Consider the following 12,437-nt stretch of genomic DNA (forward strand, 5'->3'; position numbering starts at 1 on the left):
GCAAATTCTGAATTAGATCAATGTGTTCATTTTCTACATTGGAAATGTCATTAAATACAATATAAAACTCTGTTCAATCCTATTGTTCAAGTCATGTGACCAAGCACAGAGCTACTTTGGATATACTTCAAGGTCAGTTCCAGATCAAATCAATAAAATCAATATTGCAATAATCACGCAATTGTTTTGCTTTCCCATTGCATAATATAAAAGTTACATTTTACACTATATGTAGCCTATTAAGTGTGCAATAGCATTAGGTCTAAAATGTACATACCTTAATTAAAAACTTACTTTCTTGCTAAAGTGACAATAATGAAAACATTTGAAATATTATGACATCAAACTATCTCCTGAATATTTTTTGAAATTAATATTCTATCAAAAGATGAATACTGTAGTGTAAAGATAGGCAGCAGCAGAAAATTTGGGAACGAGAAAGAGACATTAGAAAGAGACAATATCCAGAGATATGGAGACATACCGAGTCTATATACAGAGGTGATGTCTGTCTGTGCCCATTCATTAAGAAGATTACTGTAATATACCTCATTGCCATTACTTGGAGCCTGGAGGAAGTCAGACATTTCTTCTTCACTAAAAAACACTGGGCTCTTTTGCCTGTGTTGGTAATGAAAAGACAGAGAATGGTCAGTCAGCCCTGAATTTCTTCTACGTTGCCAGAGCCCACTTCACTTTTGCAATGGTGGCAAAGATTTGTAGCTTGGGTGGAGGATGAGGGTAGAGGTTCGTTCTCCGAGCTTGTGGGTTGGTTTCTGAACATTTCAACCAGGGGTGGTTTCTCTTATTTATTTACTTTGTTTAATTAGACTTCTATGCACCCCAATATTAATTAATTAATTACTTATTTATTTATTGGATTTATATGCTGCCCCTCTCCGAGGACTCAAAGGCATCAATAACATGGTACTCGGGGTGGCTTATAACAAAATAAAATACAATACAATAACAATAGTAAAAAGTCAAATAAATATCAAATTATAAAAACCTCATTACAAAACCATTATAAAACACCATTATAAAACCCATCATATTATCCTATCAAATGACACCCATACCAATCAACATATTTTAGCCATGACAGATGATAATATCCCAGGCCTGCCAGCAAAGCCAAGTCTTTGCAGCCTTTCGGAAGGCCAGTAGGGTGGGAACAGTATGGACATTGGGAGGGGGAATTGGTTCCATAGAGCCGGGGCAGCCACAGAGAAGACCCTCCCCCACACTCCCACCAACCTAGCATATTTGTGCAAGGAGAATCTTTACCTTTAACTTTATGGCAAGGAGATGTCAAATAGAATAGAATAGAATAGAATAGAATAGAATAGAATAGAATAGAATTCTTTATTGGCCAAGTGTGATTGGACACACAAGGAATTTATCTTTGGTGCATATGCTCTCAGTATATATAAAAGAATAAGATACCAACTGTCAAGAATTATGTGGTATAACACTTAATGATTGTCATAGGGGTCAAATAAACAATGAAGAAACAATCAATATCAATAAAAACCATAAGGATACAAGCAACAAGTTACAGTCATACAGTCTTAAGTGGGAGGAAATGGGTAATAGGAATGATGAGAAAAAACTAGTAGAAATAGAAGTGCAGACTTAGTAAAAAGTTTGACAGAGTTGAGCGAATTATTTATTTAGTAGAATGATGGCTTTCAGGAAAAAACCTGTTCTTGTGTCTAGTTGTCTTGGTGTGCAGTTAACAGTTAAGTATAGGATGGATATAAACACACACACACTAAAATCATTCAAAACCTTCTCTGGTAGGGCTGCTTGCAATGAAGTTTTAACAAAAGCAACCAAAGAAAGATATATTGGAAATATACAGGGAGAGAGACAAATATTGTATCTACCATATTATTCAACTTAGCTGTTCCGAATGCCAAGATGTTTGCTGTTGTGTCACTTTTTCAGAGATTTTTTTGTGTTTTTAAAAACCACAGAACCTATAAAATCACATTCTAGGGTTTTTAACATTTTTTTTTTAGTTTTCCAGATTTCTGCAATAACAACAGTAATTGAATTCATTTCTTATATTATATTAATGTATATACCAGGACAATACAAACAATAAACTAATAAAGGGATCATGGAATTTTATGGAACACTGATTGGTGAATTCTTCATGTCTTCAACCAATAGGGCTGAATAATTGATGATTGATATTACTGATATAATAGGTGCCAATTTCATACAATTCTATCAACACATACAGGTGTCAATTTCATACAATTAGGTGCCATTTCATACAATTCTCCAAATGTTTGGAGGTGGCAACCATGACACAGTTTATATACTTGTATCAGGTGATGTGACCCAAATCCCGAGTAGTAGCCTTTGTACAATCGTGTCATGTCTGTTCACTCTCCTTTTATGTATTATTGCAGCACAAAAATTATCTAAAGAGCGTACAACTAAATAAACCATTTTTATCATACCTTTTATCAGAACTATTTTCCTTTTGGATGAGACACTAAAATGAATGTAAAGAAAAGAAGGACTAGGAGAGACAGGATAGCAGTGTTACAATATCTCAAGGGGTTGCCACAAAGAAGCGGGAGTTGAGGTATTCTCCAAAGCACCCGAGGGTAGAACAAGAACAAAGGGTAGAAACTAATGAAGGAGAGAAGCAACTTAGAACTAAGGAGAAATTTCCTGGCATTTAGAACAATTAATCAGTGGGACAACTTGCCTCCAGAGGTTGTGAATGCTACAACACTGAAAATTTTTAAATAAGATGTTGGATATATTTCTTCAAATATTGTTGACAGGCTTCACTGATTATACCTAGATATTTTATGTAAAATATAAGTTTCTGCTTTCAATCATTTAGCATGCAATTCGATGGCTACGTATCTGGAAGTAAATCTATTGGAAGATATATAAATCTGGGCATTTACAAATATACGTTTATAACTTTTTTCAGGCAACACCTTTCTGTTTTGTAATGAAGTAAGTTTATCATTTGTTTTCTCTTTTTTTGTTCATCTTTATTGAAGCAAAGACAAATTACAACTGTACTAAAAAAAGGGAAATGATCTGTAAATATATGTTTTTCTTTATGTATTAAATACAATAAATAAAACAATTTAAAAAAATAAATAAATCTGGGCATTTACAATCCATAAAAACTGGCAAAGAAGTAACACAAAGTAAGATTACTCTCAGATCATTAGCAAAGTTACGATCTTATAGAAGACAATACCGACACCTTGTGGACATCATAATATCCCAGCGCTCTGCATAAGTTAGAGCAAAAGTGGAAGCAGACCCAGTTTATTAAATGAAAGGGTGTAATTTGAGAAACCTATACTATAACAAAGAGGGCTCTTGTGGTCAAATTCTACTCATAAATATCTCTTAAGATTCTTGGTGTGTACTCCCTATGGGTAACGCTCCAGGAATTCTACAACAGTCACATGAAAGACACATCCTCTCAATTCAGGTAAAATTGAGCCATACAGCAAATAATTTAACTGCATTTATCTAAATTATTTTTACATTGATGCATAATAACTGAGGAACAGCTTTCTTTAGCTTAGCGTCAGTACTGGTTTGCATTCTGAATTTTTTATGAGTCCTTACGTTACTTTAGATGAAAGTATCCAATCTCTCCCCCATTTGCTTGTTTTCCATTGCCTGGACAAAGAACTATATTTGAAATTTTACAGAAGATAGGGAAGTATAACTATTTAGTGGAAACATGATCAACTGAAACTGAACTGAAATCAAGTACAGCAGACTTAGCATTTGAATTAGACAGAATTTATTTATTTATTCATTCATTCATTCATTCATTTATTAGATTAGATTTATATGCCGCCCCTCTCCGTAGAATATTTTGTTTATTTATTTTATTTTTGCCTTGCTGTCTTTATTGACTCCTATTTATTGACTGTCTGGACTAATCCCTGCAGTTTTCTTGATAAGTTTTTTTTAAAGTGGTTTGCCTTTGCTGCCTTCCTAAAGCTGTGAGAGAATGACTAACTCAAGGTTAACAAGCTGGCTTCACATCTAAAGGGGGGACTATATCTCATGGACTTCCAGTTTCTAGTTCTGGCTCAACCACAGAATACCATGGTTGTAATCTAAACTGGAGTAGTAAACAAAGAAATAAGAAAGAAACTTAAAGAAGACAATGGAAAATAGTTTTGTATTTATTGTTAAATAAAATGTTTTGAGGTATTGAACTATTAATGAAGTCATTAATAGTTGAGCTCTATATTATTAAAATCCACAGTATTTTACTTTTGCTTGCCAGTTTTATTTTGTGTCCCATTGCGGTCAAATTAAATTCTATTTAGAATTTTACACAACAATAAAAAATATGTTTTTAAAGGGGATGTCATATATGGTCAGGCAACATCCTGGAAATAAACTCCACTGAATAAAACCCCACTCCAGGGTAAACTTACTAACCTAGCTAGTTAATAAACTTCCCCTTCTTATTATTGCTTGTATCTTTTTGTAAGCTGCCCTGAGTCCTTCAGAATTGGGTGGCATAGAAGTCAAAAAAATAAATAATAAAATAAAATAAAATAAAATAAAATAAAATAAAATAAAATAAAATAAAATAAAATAAAATAAAATATAAAATAAAATAAAATAAAATAAAATAAAATAAAATAAAATAAAATAAAATAAAATAAAATAAAATAAATAAAATAAAATAAAATAAAATAAATACAAAACCAAACCAAAACAAACCAAAACAAACCAAAACAAAACAAAACCTGCAAAATTCCCCATTCCCTCCCCACTCCAGGGGATGGTTACTGCAAAATCCCCATTCCTTCCCGATGAGCTGGGACTCAGGAGGCAGAGAATAGATGGGGGTGGGGCCAGTTCTATGAACTACTCAAAATTTCTGCTCCCAGTCCTCCAGAACTGGGCAGAACCTGCTGAAACCCACCTCTGGAACCACCATCCTACAACAGACTTCTTTCAGTCTCCATGCAATGATTTCTATATTCTACATCTTGTATCCAAATATCCAAATTACTCCTTGATCTATCTTGGCTTGACCAGTAACTATTTATCTCTGTCAGAGCTCCATGGAAAGCTCTGCCAAAAGAAATCTATACCAACATTCTGAAAATTAAAAAGCTATTAAAAAGTTATAAACCTTTGGGCAAAAGACAAACTACTCAAAATTAATGGAACAAACTTCATTGTAGGAAGCATTTCGATTCTGACCAGCTCAAGGTTGACTCAGCCTTCCATCCTTCCAAGGTCAGTAAAATGAGGATCCAGATTGCTGGGAGCAATATGTTGACTCTGTAAACTGCTTAGAGAGGGCTCTAAAGTACTATTGAGCAACATATACAGATAAGTGCTACAGTATTTATTATTACCTAAGAGTTGGTTTCCACTCTTAAGCTATTCTAATGTACAACATTGCTTTGTCAGTTTTTCCTGGTGAATCTTCAGGTTTATCAGTTTATGTAAGTCATGCTCAGAGGCTATTGCAATTAAATGGCACATTTTTTGCATACTAGATGGGTTTTTTAAATCTATTACTTGAGGCTTCCTAAAATAAAGATTCTGTTGGATTTACACATTGTTAATTCTGGCTTAGCACATGTTCACTTAGCTATATTTGTCTGTAAAACAGTGTTTGGATAATATCTCAAGATATAAATCCAGCCACCTGGGACTTCTTCAACAAAGAATGATAAAATAAACATAGTGTGCATTTCCTGTATGTGAAAACTGAAACCTCTTCTAATATTGTGATAAGGTTTACCAGAATGTTTATGCTTATTATATCACAGGTAACATTTATCACAACCTCAGACAAGCTTATTTGTAGCTGATGTAAGAACAACTGGGAGAAAAAGGGCATATGTTTTAATAAAATGCTGAATATTCTAAAGGAGAGTTTAATGTTTGGTGGAAATGGCTATAATGTTTAAGATCCCACTCCATAGAGCTTTACAGGCCCTCTAAGTGTTTTACAGAGTCAGCATATTGCTCCCCAAAATCTGAGTCCTCATTTTACCAACCTTGGAAGGTTGGAGTCAATTTCAAGTCAATAAATAGATACAGTAAAAATAAAAAAGCCCACAAAAACTCTAATAATGAAAAATCCTGATTGCTTGGTACCATACCACTTTGGGAACAGAGAAAACTTACAATCCACAGAGAAAGAGAACTCAGTGTTCCTCTGATTACTTAGGCCACAAATAGTCAAGAAAAAATGGAGGGCAGATGAAAGCTTCTCCATTATACAACAACAACAACAACAACAACAACAACAACAGTGTTGGAAGGGACCTTGGAGGTCTTCTAGTCCACCCCACCCCCCTGCTTAGGGTAATTTTTTTTTAAAAAAAAAATCTTATCATGGTTTGAACAAGTAAATATTTATTTTTTTACCAGGAATTCCATGCATGTTCCTGATTCAACTAGATGATTTGAAGATCATTGAGTTTTTCCTTGGTTTCTCCTTATGTTTTTTACTACTACTACTACTACTACTACTACTACTACTACTACTACTACTACTATTATTATTATTATTATTATTATTATTATTATTATTTATTGGATTTGTATGCCGCCCCTCTCCGCAGACTTTTTTTATTTTTATATAAACACTCATGTGTACATCATACTTACATTGATTCATAACTCTCAAGCTGCACTGATTTGGTTTGAACAAAGCCAATTATCCCGCTAGTTGTGGATTTCCCTATAAACCAATGGAGACCCGGAATGAGAAAACCAATCACTTCTAGGCTATCCCCTTTGCAGTAACTCAATTCATCCCAGCTTTTTCCTCTGTGATCTTCAACGGCTGTGCACCTCCCTTGGCCTGAAAAAGAGAACAAAACCATTCTCACATCAGAAGGCTGAACAATGGTATCATTCTCTCACAACAGCACCACGGCTAGAGGCAGTGGAGAGTGTGCATGCAAACAAAGCTTTGTGGTAACAAAAACTCTTTATGTTCCATGACATTTTTGTTTTCTTCAGTAGCTTAGACTTCACAGACAAGCCTATTATGGCTTTTTAAACACACAAACACATAAACACACACACACACATTTATTTATTTATTTATTTGTTTGTTTGTTTGTTTATTTATTTATTTTGTCCAATACACAATAAGGATTTTAGTGGGTATATATCTATATACACATAGTAAAATACATGATGAAGGTTATAGAGGAGATACTCAGAGTAAAATATATCTAAGAAATAATAGTAAATAAGGTATAGTAATAGAACATATCAATGAAAGAATAGAAGAAGAGATATAGGAATAGAAGAAAGGTATGGGAGATATAGAAGAGCAATAGGACAGGGAACGAAAGGCACTCTAGTGCACTTGTACTCGCCGCTTACTGACCTCTTAGGAATCTGGATAGGTCAACCGTAGATAATCTAAGGGTAAAGTGTTGGGGGTTTGGGGATGACACTATGGAGTCCGGTAATGAGTTCCATGCTTCGACAACTCGGTTACTGAAGTCATATTTTTTACAGTCAAGTTTGGAGCGGTTAATATTAAGTTTAAATCTGTTGTGTGCTCTTGTGTTGTTGTGGTTGAAGCTGAAGTAGTCATCGACAGGCAGGACATTGCAGCATATGATCTTGTGGGCAATACTTAGATCTTGTTTAAGGCGTCTTAGTTCTAAACTTTCTAGGCCCAGAATTGAAAGTCTAGTCTCATAGGGTATTCTATTTCGAGTGGATGAGTGAAGGGCTCTTCTGGTGAAGTATCTTTGGACATTTTCAAGGGTGTTAATGTCTGAGATGCGATATGGGTTCCAAACAGATGAGCTGTATTCGAGGATGGGTCTGGCAAAAGTTTTGTAAGCTCTGGTAAGTAGTGTGAGATTGCCAGAGCAGAAGCTACGTAACATCAGGCAGTTATTTATTCCACAGACATATAAGAAGCTCTGAAGACATTTCAATTTGTTACAGGGGGGGGGGGGTTGTGAATAAGAGGAGGAACAGCCATTGATAGAAAAATATTTGCCCTGCATCATGCAATTTTTTGCTACTTTTTCAGTTCATCTACTGCCTTTATTTCCTCTCTGCTTTATACAAATACGAATTCCATCACAGCATATCCTCTTGGGATGGTATCTTGGTCTAATACGGGTAGTGACTTTTTCCAGATGCAACTGAAGGCAAATTAATTAACACTGAGAGCAACTCAATCAAAATTAGTCACACAGATGTTTCTTCACAAACAGGAAGGCAAGTAAAGACTATTCAAGGTGACATCCTGAACAAATAAACCCCTTTTTCAGATTGCTGGAATAATCCCTTAAAAGAAATAAAGTACTTTAAATGTTGGCCGAGTATTCATGAAATTCCCCACTGTCTCAGCAAGCTATAAAAATAATAGAAGCACTAGGGATGGTCATTCTAAAAATCCAAATCAACACAGATATCCTCTGAAAATCTAATCTTTGAAAATGGAGGGGAATTATTCTCAACATTTTAAGACTCCGAACTAACATGTTCTAAAGATAACTAAATAGAAAGGAAAATTCCAATGATTTCATTTGTTAGTTAAAATAAGACAAATGTCATGCTTGGCAGTATTTTTTTTTCTGCCTTTTTATGAATCAAACTACACAAAAAATAGCTAACCACCATAATCATGCTGGGTTAGATAAGTTAGGAACAGAGATTGTACATGCAGTGAGATAGGCTTCCTCTGAATCCACTACCAACTATTTCTTTATAAGCACACCATTCTCTCTCTTTCTCTATTTCTTTCTCTCTCCCCTCTCTCTTTCTCTCTTGTCTCTCATCTATTTTTCTTTTTCTTCTTTCTCTTTTTCTTTCTCTTTCATTCTCTTTCTTTCTTTCTTTCTTTCTCTCTCTCTCTCTCGCTTTCTTTCTTTCTTTCTCTTGCTTTCTTTGTTTACCTTGCCTGCCTGCAGGGTTATAATCACTTTTTCATTCTGTTTAAAAGCAGCACTCCTACAAAGAACAAATGGAAGCCAAAAAAATTGAGGTTCAAATACACACAATGATACAATCAATTTTAATGATTAATAATTGAAAAGAGAAACTATTCTGGGGGGACTAATAGACAGACAATTAGAAAATAATTGTGAACTATTACTTTTATGTGTGGTGACTGCTTGAATATTATTATTATTATTATTATTATTATTATTATTATTATTATTATTATTATTATTATATACACAAAAAGGTTATGAAATACCCTTAAGGGAAGAATGGCTGGTGAAGATAACAGAATTGGCAGAGATAGCAAAATTAACTTGTTTGATTAGACAAAGGACAACGATTATATTGTAATCCCTTATGGACTTTTGGCTGAGAAAAGAAGAAAAAATGAACTTGTGATTTATAGCTTTAATGATTAGAAAAAGATAACTATGGAAATAATAATATGATGTTGTAACCTTAGAAACATACAGTACACACACACACACACACACATACAAGCATGCACACTGAGGACAAATGGCTGCTTGAAAGTCCTATGAATATGGTACACAAACCGCAAGAGAAATAAAAAGGGAGGTGATCAATTGATGATTTTTAAGTAAACTGATCTTGAGTTTTATTACACTCACCAATCTGCGAAGAGCCAGCCCCATTGATTTCTTTGGATATGCCACAACTGATTGGATAGTTCTTCAAAAACCACCTGCAAATGCAAACAGCTATGAACAAACTGCTTCACTGAGGGAAATATATAGCTGGTGTCCAAGGTAAGACCAATTAGTTACTAGATCTGCTCTATGACATCAGATTCTTTGTATGCCTTCTCTTTTATAATTCATTCATGGAATCCCTGGCCCAAAGATATGATGATAGTGATAGCAATAACCTAGATCCCTGTCTTAAAAGAGTATTACACAAATATAACACAAATCAAGATTCTGGAGCTATAGACCCAAATATCGGGATTACTCATGAGTGTTTTGAAAATATCGGATGCTATTGGAGATGGAGACGGTTGATCTTGATGTTCAGATTGGTACTAGGGTAAATGCTTTTCAGACAAAATTACATCTCCAAATCCTGCACTTTAAAAAAGGCAGGCAGCAATAATTGTCAGAGATATTGTCAGACAGAGAAGCCAAAGCAAATCTAGAGAAGATTGTCGGTGCATAAGGTAATGTTCTATAGAAAGAATATTGATTTGACCTTTCAATATACAGTAGCTTGCACATACATTTTGACAGACATGATTTTTTTAAAAAAAGCTTGTCAGCACTCTTAAATCTGGCACACTACATCCCCATTTGGCCAATATGACAATGTGTAACTGAAGAGCGAAAAAAAGTTCCCATTAAACAAGAATACATCTTTGTATACAAATCAAATTTGCAAACCGTTCTAATGAGAACATGATTGCAAAAGTTATAAGTGAATTAGAAGTTGGAAATAAGATTTTAAGTACAAATGACAAACAGCAGCCGATTTTAATCTCAAAGTCAGAAAATGATATTTTGCTTGAAGTAGTACAAGTGAAGTCAGCATATTCACAGCACAAGAACATGCCCATTTTGTTGGATCTGGTGGGAAGGGGAGATGAAATCAGAAAGAAGTGGTCCTTCAAATAACCCAGCTCTATGCCATGGAGGGCTTTCGCCAAGAATGACACATGGAATTACTTAAGAGCAATTTCCTTCATTGTTCTTCATCTACAGACAGAAACTTGCCAGAGTAAAACAACTATTTGCTTAACTACAGATATAGTCAGGGAAAAGCTAGGGAAGAACTGTTTTACTAACTACATTTTCAAAGCTCCGCTGGCCCTTTATTCTCTGCTCACAGAACAACAACTGGATGTAAACATGGCAACAGACAAACTACTTACTGGTAAAAGGGATGGGGCAATGGCTCTATAGTTGTGACATGTATCATTCCCCTCTGATCCGTTGACAATGATGTCCCTTCCCACTTAGTTTCATGTCCAATGTCTTTCACATGGACTAACTCATTCTTGAGGAGCTTTAAATCTTCTTCTTCTTCCTCCTCTGCAGGGATGGTGAGTGTTGCTCTGGCAAAAAAATTGCCTATGGACAGAAGGAGAAGAGAAAGAAACAACATAACTTCTGCAAATAGTGTGGCAGTATCTACATTCCTAGAACACTTGCACATTTTTAGATCTCTAAAAGTTCTATTCCAGATAATTTCAATTTCCATGTAATACCAGGATTATGCTGACAGTCTAACAGAAACAATTTTTTTCTGTAATGGTGCTGCCACCATGAAACTATCTGCTAGCATAAGATTCCCTTCAAAAAGATTTCAGAGGTTTTCTTCTTTGCAAGAATATCTCATATAGTTCAATGCCATTTTAAACACAATTATTGAATGGTTCAAATTATTTTTTCTCATTGTAGTTTAACATGGAGACAGTTCAATGTTTCCCAATAGTTTATGCTATTTTACATGCAAACAAAGAAAGAAAGGGAAAAAAGAGGTAGAAAAGAAAATTACATACAGAAGATATCTGCAGTGAGGAAGGATCAGAATCACTTTGTTTCAGATGAAGAAAATTAATTCCTCCACCCTTTGTCTAGCCATAGCTCAGGATTAGTACTAGACAGTTCTCTGCTGCTGGTAGAGTCCCATGATAGTTCCCTGAAGTAAATGTGTAGATACTATCTGTTACCAGAAAATGTTTTAGAGATATTTGAACGTGCATAGATTTATCCTCCAATCCAGAAGTGGGTTCCCCACAGTTTGGACCAGATCGCCTGAACTGCTAGTGATCCACTGGTGGCATCAGGATGGCATCATGGACCTGGTTCGATCGACGCCTGTCTGTGGGAGCTGCCATCTTTTTGGGAGAAATTTTTCACTTTTTTTTTTTTTTTACTATTTTGATTTTGTTTCCTCCACTGCTGCTTATAAAAGGTCCCTCTTGCCCGCCCCTAGGTTTAAACTGACCTTTATTCCTTTGCCTGAAGCACAGTTGATCAGCTCTTCAGCTGTGTTTTGGGCCGATTCCAGCTACTGAGCATGTATGGAAGACACGAGGGAACATGTGTGTGTTTGTGTATGTGTGTGTGTATGGAGAGTGCACAGGCGTGCAAAATATCACAATGCCAGGCAAAGTGGAACCCACCCCTGCTCCAATCCAATATTTTCTGGCCTATCTTTCTCCCACATCCTTCTTCCTCATCATAAAGGAGACTTACTTTAGAGTGAAACACCATAGGTGGGTTTGGGGATTCTGACTCAGGGTTCTTACCTTCCTGCAGGAGAAGACCCAGATACATGGTGGTCATGCAGTCCTCATCCACAGTGACAGTGATCTCAGTGTCATCTACTTGAGCACAGTTCAACCAGTACTCAGGAGTGAAGAGAAGGTGTTCCAGGCAGCAACCCACATATCCTATTTTCATCATACCAAAGGAAGAATGAAAACTTGCAATGAGCGTTCTCCA

At 35.3% G+C, this 12,437-nt stretch overlaps 1 protein-coding gene across 5 annotated transcripts in view; it reads right to left on the minus strand.

Annotated features, from left to right (window-relative positions):
• SH3TC2 (SH3 domain and tetratricopeptide repeats 2) overlaps positions 1 to 12,437 on the minus strand; it is a 57,650-nt gene that overhangs the window by 19,289 nt on the left and 25,924 nt on the right. For all 5 annotated transcript variants that reach the window (XR_011558042.1, XM_070739424.1, XM_070739426.1 and 2 more), the window contains 5 exons: positions 12,242 to 12,385; positions 10,859 to 11,057; positions 9,606 to 9,679; positions 6,658 to 6,853; positions 485 to 621 (listed from right to left, as the gene is read on the minus strand). Coding sequence is in view for 4 of the 5 variants with exons in the window: in XM_070739424.1 (XP_070595525.1) it covers positions 485 to 621; positions 6,658 to 6,853; positions 9,606 to 9,679; positions 10,859 to 11,057; positions 12,242 to 12,385 (750 nt within the window). In the remaining variant the exon portion in view is untranslated. The remainder of the gene's footprint in view (positions 1 to 484; positions 622 to 6,657; positions 6,854 to 9,605; positions 9,680 to 10,858; positions 11,058 to 12,241; positions 12,386 to 12,437) is intronic.

This window comes from Erythrolamprus reginae, chromosome 2 (assembly GCF_031021105.1).
Source record: "Erythrolamprus reginae isolate rEryReg1 chromosome 2, rEryReg1.hap1, whole genome shotgun sequence".
Taxonomy (NCBI): Eukaryota; Metazoa; Chordata; class Lepidosauria; order Squamata; family Dipsadidae; genus Erythrolamprus; species Erythrolamprus reginae.